Here is a 14,740-nt window from a genome sequence, read left to right on the forward strand (position 1 = left end):
CCACTATAGTTTGACAGTCTGTTCAATGCTGCTCTGCCTCTGCATCTACCCCTGTTCATCAGTCTATACTGGTCCCCATTATCTGTCCCAACCTCACCGGGGCCGTCTCAGCCTCACCGGGGCTGTCCCAGCCTCACCGGGGCCGTCTCGACCTCACCGGGGATGTCTCAACCTCCCTGGGGCCATTCCAACTTCACCAGGGCCGTTTGGGCCTCACCGGGGCTGTCCCAGCCTCACCGGGGCCGTCCCGACCTCACCGGGGCTGTTTCAACCTCACCGGGGCCGTCCTGACCTTACGGGCGCCATTACAACCTCACCGGGGCCGTAGGGTTTAAGTTTTAAAAAGTATTTAGAATAGTTATGTGCAAGGTAACTTCAACTCTGGAAAAATACATGTACATGGAAAATTTGTTAGAAAATGCACCAGATTATTAGCAGTGGTTCTCATTGTGAGATTTTGGCAGACTCGTGCAACCACTGTGGAAAACAGAATGGAAATTCCTCAAAAAATTAAAAATGGAACTCCAATTTGATCCAGTGATTCCACTTCTAGGAATATATCCTAAGAAACCTGAAACACCAATCAGAAAGAATATATGCAACCTAGGTTCATACAGTGCAATTTATAATAGCTAAGATTTGGAAACAGGCCAAGTGCCCATCAGCAGATGAGTGGATTAAAAAACTGTGGTACATCTACACAATGGAATACTACATGGCTATAAAAAAAGAAAGAACTCTTACAATTTGCAACAGCATGGATGGACCTAGAGAGTATTATGCTAAACGAAATAGGCCAGTCAGAGAAAGATAAGTATCACATGATCTCACTCATATGTGGAATCTAATGGACAAAATAAACTGATGAACAAAATAGATCCACAGACATAGAACCATGAACAGACTGATAAATTTTAGAGAGAAGGTGGGGGTGGGGGTAGGGGAGAGAGATTAACTGGGGAATTAAATGCATATATGCATAGCCATGGACACAGACAAGAGTGTGGAAAAGGCTTGGGAGGGGAGTGTGCAGGGAGGAGGGGGTCCATGGTGGTGGTGGTGGGGGAACAAAGCAACATCTGTAATACTTTCAACAATAATTTTTTAAAAAATTAAAAAAGAAAGATGGTCTGGCACATAATGCAATATACAAATCATGTATCATAGGAATATACACTTTGAAACCTATATGATCTTATTAACCAACTAGAAGCCTGGTGCATGAAATTCGTGCACTGGGGGGAGGGGGGGGGGATGTGTGTCCCTCAGCCCAGCCTGCACCCTCTCTAATCTGGGATCCCTCGAGGGATATCCAACTGCCCATTTAGGCCCGAGTGGGATCGGGCCTAAACAGGCAGTCGGACATCCATCTCACAATCCAGGACTGCTGGCTCCCAACCACTCGCCTGCCTGCCTGCCTGATTGCCCCTAACCACTTCTGCCTTCCAGCCTGATCACCCCCTAACCACTCCCCTGCCAGCCTGATTGACGCCTAACTGCTCCCCTACTGGCCCGATTGCCCCTAACTGCCCTCCCCTGCTGGCCTGGTCGCCCCCAACTTCCCTCTCCTGCTGGCCTGGTCACCCCTTACTACCCTCCCTTGCCAGCCTGGTCGCCTCTAACTGCCCTCCCCTGCAGGCCTGGTTGCCCCTAACTGTCCTCCCCTGCAGGCCATCTTGTGTCCACCTGGGGGTGGCCATCTTGTGTGTTGGAGTGATGGTCAGTTTGCATATTACCGCTTTATTATATAGGATGTCATGCCAATAAATTTAATTTTTTAAAAAGGAAGTGTCCTGAGGTGACTCACTTAGTAGAATACAAATGAAAGTGCTGGTACCTGTGCGTCAGGTAGTCTAAGGGGTGAGTTTAACTTTGACATGGATTTTGGGTTGTTAATTTTAATATTTTTGCATTTATTTTTATGAAGACATCCTTTCCATTTGTGAAATATAGTTTCCTTTTTAAATAATTTTTTTTTTTTACAGAGTTAATTTTGAGACAGGCATTATGTATGGGGATATGGCAACTGACGTGCCGGTGGTGGGCAGAGGCTGAGGTTGGGGGTTGCTGTCTACACTATCCACTCGGCTTCCATGGAGGGGTTTGCAGGGAGACCCAGAGGTAGGTGCTCCTTTTCAGGAAGAGGAGTGGGGCCGTGCTGTCTCTCCACACACAAGCCCCTCTGTGTCCTGGGGCCCACATCCTCACCGTTCCTTCTGCCTAGAATGCTCTCACCCAAGGTCTTCACCTCACAGGATATTTCTCTTCATTCAGCTCAAAAATAACTTCCCCAGGGGGCCATGCTTGACTGCCTTATTTAAGGTGGTCTCCTTTAGTGACCCACTCTGCATTTCCTTCCTGGTGCTGATCACTCAGGAACTGTCTCTGACTGCTTGCCTGTTCTTTCCACTAGCCTGTGACTTCCTGGAGGGCAGGGACTTTGCCTTATTGCAAAGCCTAATGCAAGACCTGTGCCACATTCAGAGCTGCAAATATTAGTAAAATGAAAGTGTTGGGATCGCTCACCTCCAACTGTAGCCCTTCTCACAATGCCAACTTGTACTGGTGGTCAAGGGGGAGGGGAGGAGAGAAAGTGAAGAGAGAGAGAGACAGAGAGAGAATCACCAAGGCAGTTTGTGGTTGAGCATCAAACACATTTATTTCACTTTTATTGAGTATACAAGAACAGAGAGCACACGCATACAGCACGGAGCACTGAGGTGGGGGAGCGTGGGGACCAGAGAAGAGAGAGGGGTGTGAGTAAAAAGGAACAGGACAGCATTGCAGTTGTTTGGTAAGGTGCTTTTGGGGGGAAAATAAATTAGAGTGATGTTGCTCATGCAATTTCAGGCCAGTCTTGGAATGTGCTTGCAGGATTCAAAACCCAAAACAGGTCCTGGAACTTCCTGTCCTCTCAGATGGAAAAGATCCAGAGAAAGCAAAGTAAAATGAAAGTCTGTGGGATGGCAGAGCAGAAAAAGACCCTGGAGGGCATCTGGCTTATCCGCGTCCTTTTACAAGTGCGACGGGAACCGAGGCCCCAGGAGAGCCCAGACGAGCTCGATGGCCCATGGCGAGCCAGGCACCGGGCCAGGATGGCCACGAGCACTCCTGCCCGCCCTCTGGGCCTTCTCCACTATGCTACATGGTCTCTGGGGTGGAGAGGCAGCACAGAAAGAATGAGAAATAGAAAAAAGTAAAAAGGAAAAGTAGGTTGACGACAGATAAGACAAACGTCGATGTCCTTTGTGAAGAGGCGCATGGGGAGGAAACAGTGCCCTAGATTTAGCTTGCAGCTCCCCTCCTCCCTGGGGGCACTGACTGACTGTCGTGGAAGGAAGGTCAGCGCATTGGTGGGGTAGAGATCTCCACAAACGCCACTGGCCCATGAGCTAAGCCTGGTCACTTCATCCCTGCCCTGAAGCCACACACCCAGGGTCTGTAGGCAGGTGGAGAACCCAGAAAAAAATAATTCTCCCTCTGAAGTGTGTTCAGGATCCCTGGTTCCGGCAAAGACGGGGTGCCTGAGTCAAATTCTGGGTGAGCCAGAGAGGGTGGGGCTACACCAGCTTTTGGCCCAGAACGAGTGGGAGCTCTCAGGTTGAAAGGGGCTTCTGTATCAGGAATGTAAAAAGAAGCTTGGTGCATGGCAAGTGTGCTGTCGCACTCAGGGGGAGCTGGAGCAGTCCCCCGGCCTGCTCTGGAGTGTGTGTGGCTGATTCTGCCATGGGATGCCCAGGCTCAGGGCTCTCTGCCCTCCCTCCATCCCATTTGTGTCCACAGAGGCACACTATTCTGGTTTCTTGTTCTGTCCCAGGTCAGCACCAAAGCAGCTAAGCGTATTTATCCTTGGGGTAATTGATAAGCCTGGGCTCTCTGGAGGGCATCCGTGGGCAACGTCCAATAATTGGAGAGAATGCAGAAATGCTCTCAGAGAGACAGCCCTGGTTAGAAATGTAAGGCTGGCTCAGGGGGCTTCCCAGGTGCCTCCATGTGCCCCACATTCTCTCAATCCAAGAACAGTGCCTGGCACAAGCAGGTACTCAATATATATTTGCTGAGTGAGTTTAGCAACTGCTTCAGAAACAGGACTGGGGAGGTGAGATGGGACTGATACGTTAAAGTGCAGTGGGACACACTCCCTCAGGAGGGGACTCATTGAGCTCAGGGGGCCAGCTTGTGCCAGGAGAGCCTGGGAAAGCCCCTGTGTGTCAATGCCAGGCTTTTGATGGGTTTTCTCCAAGGGCTTCTGTGGTCTTGATGCAATTTCTGGGACTCTGAGGGCACAGGCTCAGAGCTCAGATGCTGACCGAAGGGGAGGTCTCCAAAGCCAGGGTCTAACACGTGGATGGAGACTGTGAGCAGCACCACCTTTCATCCTCAGCTTTCACCTAGGCCTACCCTGTGTTTGGGGTCGCTCCCATGGCTGCTTCAGCCCACGAAGAAGAGAATGACTCAGACAGAGAACAGGAATGGTAGAGGAAGAGACAGAGCTGGGAGTTTTCAGGAAGCCGGATAAAGCTACCATCCTCTGCAGTGGCCAATGGCATCACCCCACTTGGGATGGGGAGTTAGCTACCAGGATTTGGTCAGGGAAAGGCAAGACATGTGGCAAAAAAAACCCAGAGGACTGAGAACAGAGACAAGCCCCCTTAGGGAGGTAGGGGGACTGGGCCAGGGGATCCGCAGCAAAATCCTAACTCTGGGCCCCACATCTGAGCACGGACCAGGCCCTGGTTGTTACTGCCCAGGGGAGAAGGCATCTTGGACCATAGCTGTGTTGCTTCCTTCTTGCCAAACCCCCGCTTCTCCATTCGGGGACCCCTCCCCTCCCCACCAATCAACCAATGACAAATATCACACACTGAATTACTACACTGAACCCAGCAGCTCCTACTGTGAGCAGCCCACAGCCAGAGTCCAGGCCTCCTTGGCTGGGCCGGTTCAGTGAGATCTAGGAACCTTGGGATACATCAATCACAGTCAGATAATCATAATTTTAAACTGTCAGCTTCATACTTACCAGCACTGTTTATTTTAATATTTGTTTCCCGTTATATGTCATATACATAACTTAAAAGCACATCCATACAAATCTCCTACAAGCTGCACCTTCGTAATGAGAACCATAAACATACAATGTCTACTTCCCTTCCTGCGGGATGGTTTTCCGTCCCTGCTTTCTTTTCTTTTTCTTGTTTCAAATGAGTCATCTGCAGTGGCCCTCAGCAGGACCCGGACAGAGGGCAAGGGGTGCAGGGTTGGGAGGAGGGAGTCGAGACAGAAAATGACAAGACTTGTGAGGGGGAGGGGAGGCGGAAGAAAGGAAGGTGGATTTTGCAGCCCAGTGTCAAGACCCATAAAATAATAATCCAGTGTTCCTCCTCCTCCTTTCCAAGTGGGAAATGTCTTTTCTTTCTCGTTGTGTGTCTTGCTGCTTCAGCGTGTCTCGCTTTGCTGCAAAAGGGTTTTCCTTTGCACTTGCATGGGCAACAGACACTGGAGAACAAACGGAAGGTCCGTGCACCGGATGTGCTGCGCAGTCGGTGCTGCGTCCCAGCAGTCATCCTGGGCTGCTTGCTCATGTTGCTCCGCAGGCCTTCGAAGGGGATAGCAAGGGATTATTGGCATTATAATTTTTTTTCCTGAAAAAATCCCACCAATTCTTCAATTTGTCTGCAAAGGAAATGTAGGTGTTCAGATGTTGGTTGTTGCTGTTGGCCGACTGCCCGGCCAGCCCCAGAAGCAGTGCAAGGATGCAGTGTTTCCTGTATATATATCTATATCTATATATATCTATATATATATATATATTTGCTTTTCCTCTCCCAGTCTCTCATCAGTGACAGTACGTCGCAGCTGGGACGTCGGTGTTGACTCGGAGAATCCAGAATGAAGGCCCCTTCTTAATGGTTCTCTGGCTTGAGTTGGACCAGAAACGCCAGCATCTCTTCATAGAGGTCAGGATTCCTGAAGCCAGAGTTGTTGTGAGGGTGGGGCGGGGAGGGACACAGAGGAAGGAGGAGGATAAGAAAAGTTAGTAACTTTTTGTCACCCACCTGCAAATACATGGCAAGGTCGTTTTTTAGGGAGCCTTTACCGTGGGCCCTTTATTATGGCTCAGGAAGACAGAGACTTGTCTAAGGCCAGGTAGCTTGCAAGTAGCAGCTGAGAACTGAACCCACATCTGTCAGACTCCAAGGCCCATGTACGTTTGCTTGTTTGTTTCCAGGGAAGTGGTATCTTTCCCTTTGGCCTGAAAATCTGTCCAAGTTTCCTTTAACACTGAGAGGCTAATATCACACTTGGTTCACTTTTCCTCCTATCATCTCTCCATTCTAAGAAAGGTTTAGTCGTGATGACATGTTCTTCTTTTAATTTTTTTTCTTTCTGTTCTCCTTGGGCCTGCTGTGCCCTGGGGATTAAACCCCAGAGTGCAGTGTTTAAATAAAGAAACTGGAGCCTGGGATCCCAACTCAGATGTGACTCCAAAATGTAGTGGTTAAGGCCATGGGCTCTGCAATCCCGAATCCCGGTTCAAATCCCACTCTACAGCCCACTAGCTCTGCACAAGTTTCTTAACCTCTTTAGGCCTCAGTTGCTTCCTCTGTAAAATGGGTTCTGCCTATAACTGCCTTAGTTATAAGTAGGATTCAAAACAAGGATCAGCATAGAGTAAGCGCTAAATAAATACAGGCTGTTCTTGTTATTAGTGTTGCTGTTGTTAATGTAACCACATGCTATTCTGATCTCCTTTAGGACAAGGACTGTCTTTTACTTATTGCTGCCTTTCCAATGCCCAGAAAAATGCCCTGAACATAGCAACTACCCAAAACTATGTAACAGGTGGCATGTCATTCTTGCCTTTTTTAACTCACAGATGGTCAAGGGCTAATAAAGTCATATAAATGCGATCCTTCTCAGTTTCTTTCTCAAGATGGAAAATCTGAGGCCCAGGTCCAATGACTTAGCAAGTTGATTAGAATCCAGAGCTCCTGCTTTGGAACAGGCCAGTTATTTTTTCCCCATTTACTTAAAATTTTGTAGGTAAGAAAGCTCTAGGGCGCTGGGTAAGTGCCACCCTCTGGCTGCGGGGTTTGAGAGACAGGCCGTGTGGATGGAGGCAGGCCAGTGGGAGGTCATGGAGCAGAAGCCACACATCTGGCCTGCGAGGTTGCAGAGAAAAGAGAAGACTATGTGAGATAAGTGTGCTTTCCACACTCACAGCAAGAGCTTTAAGAAGGAAGAACTTCCAGAAGGAGGCCGAGTAGAATGGAGCAGAGAGATGTCTCTGGAGGATTTGGGGAGAGAAGATAAAGGCCAGCAAGATGGAAACCCAGGTGGAAACAGGGCCCTGTGCACCTGGCTGGTGGTGGAGGGTTACGGTCTGACTTGCTCAGGACTCTCATCCCTAAACATGGCAAAACCTCAAGGAAAAGGAAGCAGGTCCACACTGCCACGCACCTTCTGCCTGTGAGACACCGCCCTGGTACGCTGCCCCCAGATTCACTTATGGAAACCCTAATCCTCAAGGAGGGGGCATTTGGAGGCGGGACCGGAGGTCATAAGGGTGAAGTCCTCATGAAGGAAATTGGTGCCCTTGTAAGAAGAGACGAGAGAGAGATTATCTTTGCTCTCAGCCATGCGGCCTGTTCCAAAGTGGCCTGTTCCAAAGCAGGAGCTCTGGGTTCTAATCAACTTGTTAAGTCATGGAACCTGGGCCTCAGGTTTTCCATCTTGGGACAGAAACAGAGGAGGATCGCATTTACACAACTTTATTAGCAGCACTTGACCATCTGTGAGTGAAAAAAGGCAAGAATGACATGCCGCCTGCTACATAGTTTTGAGAAGACAGTTGTCTGAAAACCAGAAAGTGGGCTCTCACCAGGAACTGAGCTGGCCAACATGCTGGCCTTGGACCGCCCAGCTCCTACCACCGTGATAAATAAACGTGCGTCGTTTAAGCCCCCAGTCTGTGGTATTCTGTTGTAGCCGCGCGAACGAAGAGCCACAGGTGTTGGTTAATTATTAGAGCAGCTCCACTTTAGAGATGCGCTCCCATTTGTAGATGAGGAAAGCGAGGCCCAGGGAGGTTCACCTGGGCACACTGCTGGCAAGGTGTTTCTGCGCCAAAGCCTGGCTGTGTTCCTTCTGCTCAATTCTGCTGTGTCCTGGGGGTTTTGTATTTTAAGTTTGCTCACCGACTAATAAAATGTAAACAGGATTCTGGCTCCATGGGATGTCTTTAGAAGTAGCGGGGACACCTAAAGTGTGCCATTTACATTTATTCTTCTTGGATTATTGCCGCAGAGTCCGAATGAGCAGCATTTTGTTAGCCTACTTTGAGTTAATAGTAATAATAGTCACAATTAACTTCTATCCAGCACTTCCTATGTGCCAGGCACTGTGCTAACCACTGCAGATGTCCCACCTCAGTACCCACTGACAATCCTGTCTCCCCTTTCCTACCACTTCTGATTTACTTTTCTGGGTCTAGGGCAGGGATGGGCAAACTTTTTGACTGGAGGGCCACAATGGGTTCTTAAACTGGACCGGAGGGCCGGAACAAAAGCATGGATGGAGTGTTTGTGTGAACTAATATAAATTCAAAGTAAACATCATTACATAAAAGGGTACGGTCTTTTTTTTTTTTTTTTTTTTAGTTTTATTCATTTCAAACGGGCCGGATCTGGCCCGCGGGCCGTAGTTTGCCCACGGCTGGTCTAGGGCCTTAAACCCCAAAGAACCCAGGAACCAGGCTTCTGCCCCACTGTTATTCATGATGTCTGGTGGGTGGGGGTCAAAGCTGTGACAGGGACCAAGCCACAGGGTGGGTTCTCTGATGGAAACCACGCTCAGAGGACCCTGCCACAGTTCCCTCCTCCCTCTCACCGCTACTGAACCTCCTGAGCCTTACCTGTGGCTTCTTGTCCCTCTCCTCCGGGGATGGGTCTGTTTCTCTATATACGACAGCTTTGGTTACCAGCATGTCAGGATGCTGAAGTTTGGCCTCCTTGATGGCCAAAGCCAGGGCCTGGTAGGAAAGAACAGCAAAGTGAGGAACCACAGAATATCAAATACGAGAGACTATAGAGACCAACAAGCCGCCTAGTACGCAGCTTGCAGAACAGGAGGCTCAGGGAGGGGCAGTGGTCAAAGAATTAAAGGAAGAGACTAGAGCCTGAGTCTTCTGGCTCCTCCTGAATCCCGTTCAATGTCCTTCCCTTGGGGGCCCCTTGTCTAGATAGGATGGGCAGAAAGTGTACATCTTCTTAGCCCACAAGGGCAACCATCCATGAGTAACCCAATATGGCAGGGATTGGGGACTGGGCAGTGCCACTGGGAGTAGCATTCCTCATTCCCATACCTGGTCTTGATCAACATCTTCGTCCCCAGTAATAATGATTCGCTTCTCGATCCTCGTCTCAGAAAACCCTCCTTTCACAGTCTGCAGGGGGAGAGAGAGGCAAGGTCAGCCTTGGGTCCTGCTGGACCAGCAGCTGTGACAGGAGACCTGTCCAAAGTATCCCTCAAGGGCATGGCTGGAACCAGCAGTCACCTCTCCTGGCTCCCTCAGATTTTTCCTCTTCTGGTTGTGGGACTTCAGACTGCAGATCTAGCCTGGTGGCCACCACTGTCCAAGCACCACACTGTCCCCTCTAGCTCTCCCAAGCCCAGATCAAATGCTCTCCCTGACCCTGGTTGGCAATCCTTCCACCTTCCTGCCTCAGTACTCCCCGAACACCAGATTCATCTCTCTCATGGTCCTGGGCCTCTGCCCTTTGCCGACCTTTTGTGCAGGACCTGGCCTTGCTCACCAGGCTGGAACTCCTGGGGACAGGAGTGTCTTCTGTTCATCTCTGTATCCCCTCCTCCCCACCCCTCTGTTCAGCCTGACCAGGACAGGTGCTAAATGCAAGTTTGTTGAATGAACACATGAATGAAATGTGAATGGTGACAAGGTTCTACCTTAAATGACTTCAAACCACAGTACAAGAGAAATTTCGTTGACAATACTGGTAACCACCACTGTTTTCTGAAGGGGCAAGTTTGGGTGTAAGTTTAGAAGTAGAATTGCTTGGCATATTCAAGGAGGGTGGTGGCTGAGAGAAGTTCTGGCTGGAGTCAGAAGTGGAAAGAAAGAAGCGGGGAGGGGAGGGGACTCCTGGTTGGCAGGGCTAGGAGGGACTCTGAGAAAAAGAGTTTTCTGAGCTGTATTCGGTGGGGTGTGTGATAGAAAACCTTCCCATAAAGCTTTCAGTGAAATAAATATTGCTTACTAACGCTTTTGGTGAGAGTGGGTGCTTTATGGGGACTGTGCAGAGGTGCTGAGTCCTACAGAGGAGGAGGCAGGGCTGGGGCAGTGTATAGAGGGCCAGTGCCACCTATCAGACTTCTTCAGATAGCTCAGCAGAACCTTCAACTCAACCTGGCTCCCTGGCATCTCTCCTTCAGGCCTCCATCCCTGGCCTGGGACCCCTCCTGCTTCCTTCTGGCTACTCAGTCATGAACGTGCCAGCCAGCCTTCAGCCCTGTGTCTTCATTGGCTGAGTCACGGCTGATGCATCAGGAATGCCTCCCTTCTTGGCCATTCCTCTTCCTTCTCCCACTCTGACTCCCACCCTGGTCCAGGCCCTCCATTCCTAGTCTCTCCATCACTCACTCCCTTCTTTCTCCCATCACCCTGCACATCCTGGTGGATCTAATCTCCTCTCCTTAAACCCCTTCTCACTGGCTCACTCCCCAGTTAAGAAACATTGATGGTTTTCCAATAGTTCTCAAACCAGGGCCCTCCATCGCCACATTTGTCCTGGAATTTGTGTTATTTGTCTCTATTCTGCTTCCTCTGGCCCCAGTCCAACCCAATTTCCCACAGTAATGCTGCTTCTGGCTACCAGAGAACACTACTCCTGTTTCCCACAACATGCATTGCTTACAGCCCCTCCACTAGCCCCTCAGAGTAAAATCTGCTCAGTGAACAAATAAACAAATGCAGTGCCTGCTCCCATCTTCTGCACTGCGTAGAACGCCTGCCGCTGTCCTCTCCTCCCCTCACAAGTCCTCCCTGGATTTCCAAGACCTTGCGCAAACCCAACTTTCCCCAGAAGATCCTTCTCACTCTTTGAGCCTTCCTCATATCACCCCTCTAAATCCCTCCGGCACTTAAGGTCTGTAAGATGCAAATGCTATGGTCCACAGTGACTTCCAAGGAGATGGTCTCGTCCCCCAAGCCTGACTGTCAGTGTTGAAGAGCAGGTCCATGCCCAGGACAGACCATAACACAGACCAAGCGCACGGCTCTCCTGGAACTGGGAACGCCACGGGTCTTCTCTGTCCACGTGACAGTGGCAGTGGCCTTCCCAAGCCCCACAGCCAGGCTGGGCCCTGTGGCACCTGCTGCTACTCACTTTAGTAACATGGGTGGTGGTGGAGGTGGAGAGGGTTTCCGCGGTGGCGCCGTAGGTGCTGGTGAGGACATCTTTCCCGATGATCTGCAGAATATAACCACCCCCCGCCCGGGATCAGGTGAGGATGCTGGCTGTTGCAGGGTGGGTAAACCAAGGGACAAGTTGGGGAGGGGTCCCATGAAGGTGGGCTGGGAAGCCAAGATGCTATGAACCACTGAATCTAAGAATTCAGGAATACTGGACTCTTCGGAGTGCTAAACCCACAAAAATTCTCAAAGCCTGGAATCTAAGATTCCTAGAACCTGAGATTCCTAAGGCCCAGAATTCCAACAAGACCCTAGAATTTAAGAATCCTGGCATGTTAGAAGAATGACCAGAGGGATCCAAGGTGGAAACAGAGTCCCCTCTCAATCCCCCACCCTTCCAGAGCTGGGAGCGTGTTCTCTCGTGGGCTAGATGATGCGAATGATAGATTTGGAGAATACAGGAGTTGCAGGAGACCTCACAGGGACAGACACGGCTCACAGGGCAGCCACAGACAGAGCCAGGTCCAGAAGTCAAGCCTCTGGACTCCTAATCCATAATAACTACTGTGTTCTGAGTCCATTGCTCCTCCTGGTCAGTAAGGAGAGCAGATGCAAAAGAGCTACCACATCACAGGCACCGCCAAAGGGAGGCGCCACTTCACCCCCACATTGCCAATGCCCTGCTTGGGGTGGGGGGAGGAATGGAGGGCAATGGACGAGACTCTAGTGGGCACCAGGGAACCTGTGGGCCTCTGAAAATGATATCGTTTCCTGGTGCTGCATTCGAAAGGGAAGCCTTCTGGGCTCCACACTGCACTTGCAGGCCACCTGCGGACCCAGGTCCACATACTCAGCGTGGAGTCCCCTAGCCTGAGCTGGCCTCGCCCACTTACCGGAGAAAGAGAACGGATTTCCGTGGCCACCGTCTGTGGGCCTGGGATCATGGCAGCTGCCCCCTTCCCGGACTTGAGACTGTTCTCCTGGGGAAACAATAGTGCTCAGATGGCCAGGTCTCAGGTGGGTGGCCCCCAGGATGGCCAGGGCACATGGCCATGTAGCTCTCATGGCCACAGGGTTGACATTAGAGGCAGAGAGCTGAAGGCATCATTTGGCTCAATCTCCTCTCACTCATCACCCACTCACTCACTCATGCACACACTTACACGCTCACTCAACTCATTCATTCAGCAAATATTTGCGGAGTGCCTGGCATGAGGGACACTGTGGTGAACAAGACATGGTTCTGCTCTCGGGAAGCACTAACAAAAGGGCTGAGACATCCAGGTTCTCATCCTGGTCCTGCCATGTTCTAGCCATGTGACCTGGGGCAGAGCCACCTCCCCTCTGTGGGCCTCATGAATGCACCTCGAAAAGGGCAGCCCTGCCATGTAGGGTCATCAGTGGCAACAAATGTCCCACTCTAGTCTCCCCCACTCTGCTGATGATGGGGGAGGCTCTGTGTGAGCGGGGGCAGTGGGCATTCTGAAAATCTCTTTACTTTCTGCTCAATTTTGTTGTGAATCTGCTAAAACTGCTCTGAAAGTAAAGTCTTAAAAAATATGTTCTTAAAATGGGACCCCTGCCCTACTCCCACAGAGACATTATGAGGCTAACAGAGGAGAAAGAGCGTTGCAAATGGAAATCTACAGTATGAACACAGTATAGGCTGGCTACTAATAACATCATAATAACTACTGTGTTCTGAGTCCTTGATATGTACTAGATATTATCCTAAGGATGCACTGTCTCATTTAGTCATCAGAACAAATCATTTTAATATTCCTGTTTTACAGCTGGAGACTGGAGGGCCAGAGAATGTTAAGTGGCTTGTTCAAGTTCCCCAGCAAGTTAGTAACACAGCCCGGATTTAGACGCATGTTCGTCAGGCTCCAGTCCAACACGCTCCTCCCACACACCCCTGCCCTCGAGTTCCCACCCGTGAGCCAGCTCTCCTGGTCCTACCCTGGATTCTGACGGGCAGATATTCCTGGAACTGGCTCCAGATTTACTGGCCCACATCTGGCAAGAGGCCTGGCTGCCTGCCTCTCCCTCGCACTTTCTGCACCATCTCAGGGCTCAGCCTTGTCTGTCCAGGGGCCCGGAGATGTGTCCCTTCTGCAGCTGCCCAGGGGCTGAACCTGGTCCTGGTCTGTGCCTGGTACACACCCAGGCCTGTGCCTGCCGGGGGGCGCGTGAGGAAGGAGGCCTCTGTCTGCCTTTGCCCTGACTGCTCAGCCTGCCTCCAGGTGAGGCTGTCAGTGACCTGGACACCTGGCACTCCATCCACCTTTGTCAGATAGAGTCCCCAGAGGTGGCATTCGAAGCAGGCCTTAGAAGACAGCCTTCCAGATTCAAGGCTTCCTTTCCTCCAGCTTAGGAAGCAGCCAGTAGCCACTCTGAGCCCCTTCGGGCCATTCTCCCCAAGCTGCTTCTTGTGCCACTGCTTCCTCTTTTCCAGGCAAAGCCTTGCTTCCACCTTTACCCTGAAAACAGAGGCCACTAATAGGGACACAGGTCATTGAAAACCACCCGCTCCACCCGCCTTTCCTAGTTCTCGGACTGTCTTCTCTCTCACCATCTCTACTCTGGACCCTTCCTCCCAGGGACGCAGGGCTCTCCTCCTCCCATCCTCTCTCTGGACCACCTCAGCCACTCAAGGCTTCCTCATCAAGGCCACTGTCCCCCGTCCCTTTATCTGCATCCCAGATCTTTCTTGAGCCCTAGGCCTTTAAAACCAACTGCGTCCTAGACATTTTCCCTTGGAAATGCCCCACAGGTCCCACGGACTCATCCCTGCCTCCTCTCGCCTCAAAGAGCATTCCCTCCAGTGCTGTTTATATCTTCTCAGACTGGAGGGGCGTCACCTGGAGGACTTGTGAAAGCACCGACGCTGGGCCTCTCCCCAGAGTTTCTGAATCAATAGGTCTGGGTGGGGCCCAAGAAGTTGCCTTTCTAATGGGTTCCCAGAACCAAGCTTTCAGAACAGCTGGGCTAGTGAGCAGCGTCACCAGCCCGTCTCTCCTCCTGTCACCAGAACATTCTACCAATGACCAAATCCTATACTTCCCTCCTCCACGTATCTGGTAACCCTATCCCTCTCCTTGGCATCCACCTCCTCATGCTCTGGCCCTGCACCAGCCCCTGAACTAGTTCCCTGCCTTCTCTTTTGGTCTCTTAATGGCACACAGACTCAGGGACACTGTCTCCTTCAGGGCTGGATTCTCAGCGCCTGGCGCAGTACTTCACACGGCGTGGGTGTTCAGTAAATATTTGCTGAGGACAGGAAAGAAGTGGGAGGAAGGAGGA

The 14,740-nt window shown here is 50.8% G+C and overlaps 1 protein-coding gene across 11 annotated transcripts in view; it reads right to left on the reverse strand.

Annotated features, from left to right (window-relative positions):
* Nucleotides 1-2,633: 2,633 nt before the first annotated feature.
* EPB41L1 (erythrocyte membrane protein band 4.1 like 1) overlaps nt 2,634-14,740 on the reverse strand; it is a 119,564-nt gene continuing 107,457 nt past the window's right edge. For 10 of the 11 annotated variants that reach the window (XM_036321336.1, XM_036321342.1, XM_036321334.1 and 7 more), the window contains 5 exons: nt 12,328-12,414; nt 11,409-11,492; nt 9,368-9,448; nt 8,918-9,034; nt 2,634-5,970 (listed from right to left, as the gene is read on the reverse strand). In XM_036321336.1, the coding sequence (XP_036177229.1) occupies nt 5,962-5,970; nt 8,918-9,034; nt 9,368-9,448; nt 11,409-11,492; nt 12,328-12,414 (378 nt within the window). In that variant the 3' untranslated portion in view covers nt 2,634-5,961. The remainder of the gene's footprint in view (nt 5,971-8,917; nt 9,035-9,367; nt 9,449-11,408; nt 11,493-12,327; nt 12,415-14,740) is intronic. The other variant, XM_036321333.1, reaches the window with a different exon arrangement.

The sequence above is a fragment of the Myotis myotis genome, unplaced genomic scaffold (genome assembly GCF_014108235.1).
Source record: "Myotis myotis isolate mMyoMyo1 unplaced genomic scaffold, mMyoMyo1.p scaffold_m19_p_9, whole genome shotgun sequence".
NCBI lineage: Eukaryota > Metazoa > Chordata > Mammalia > Chiroptera > Vespertilionidae > Myotis > Myotis myotis.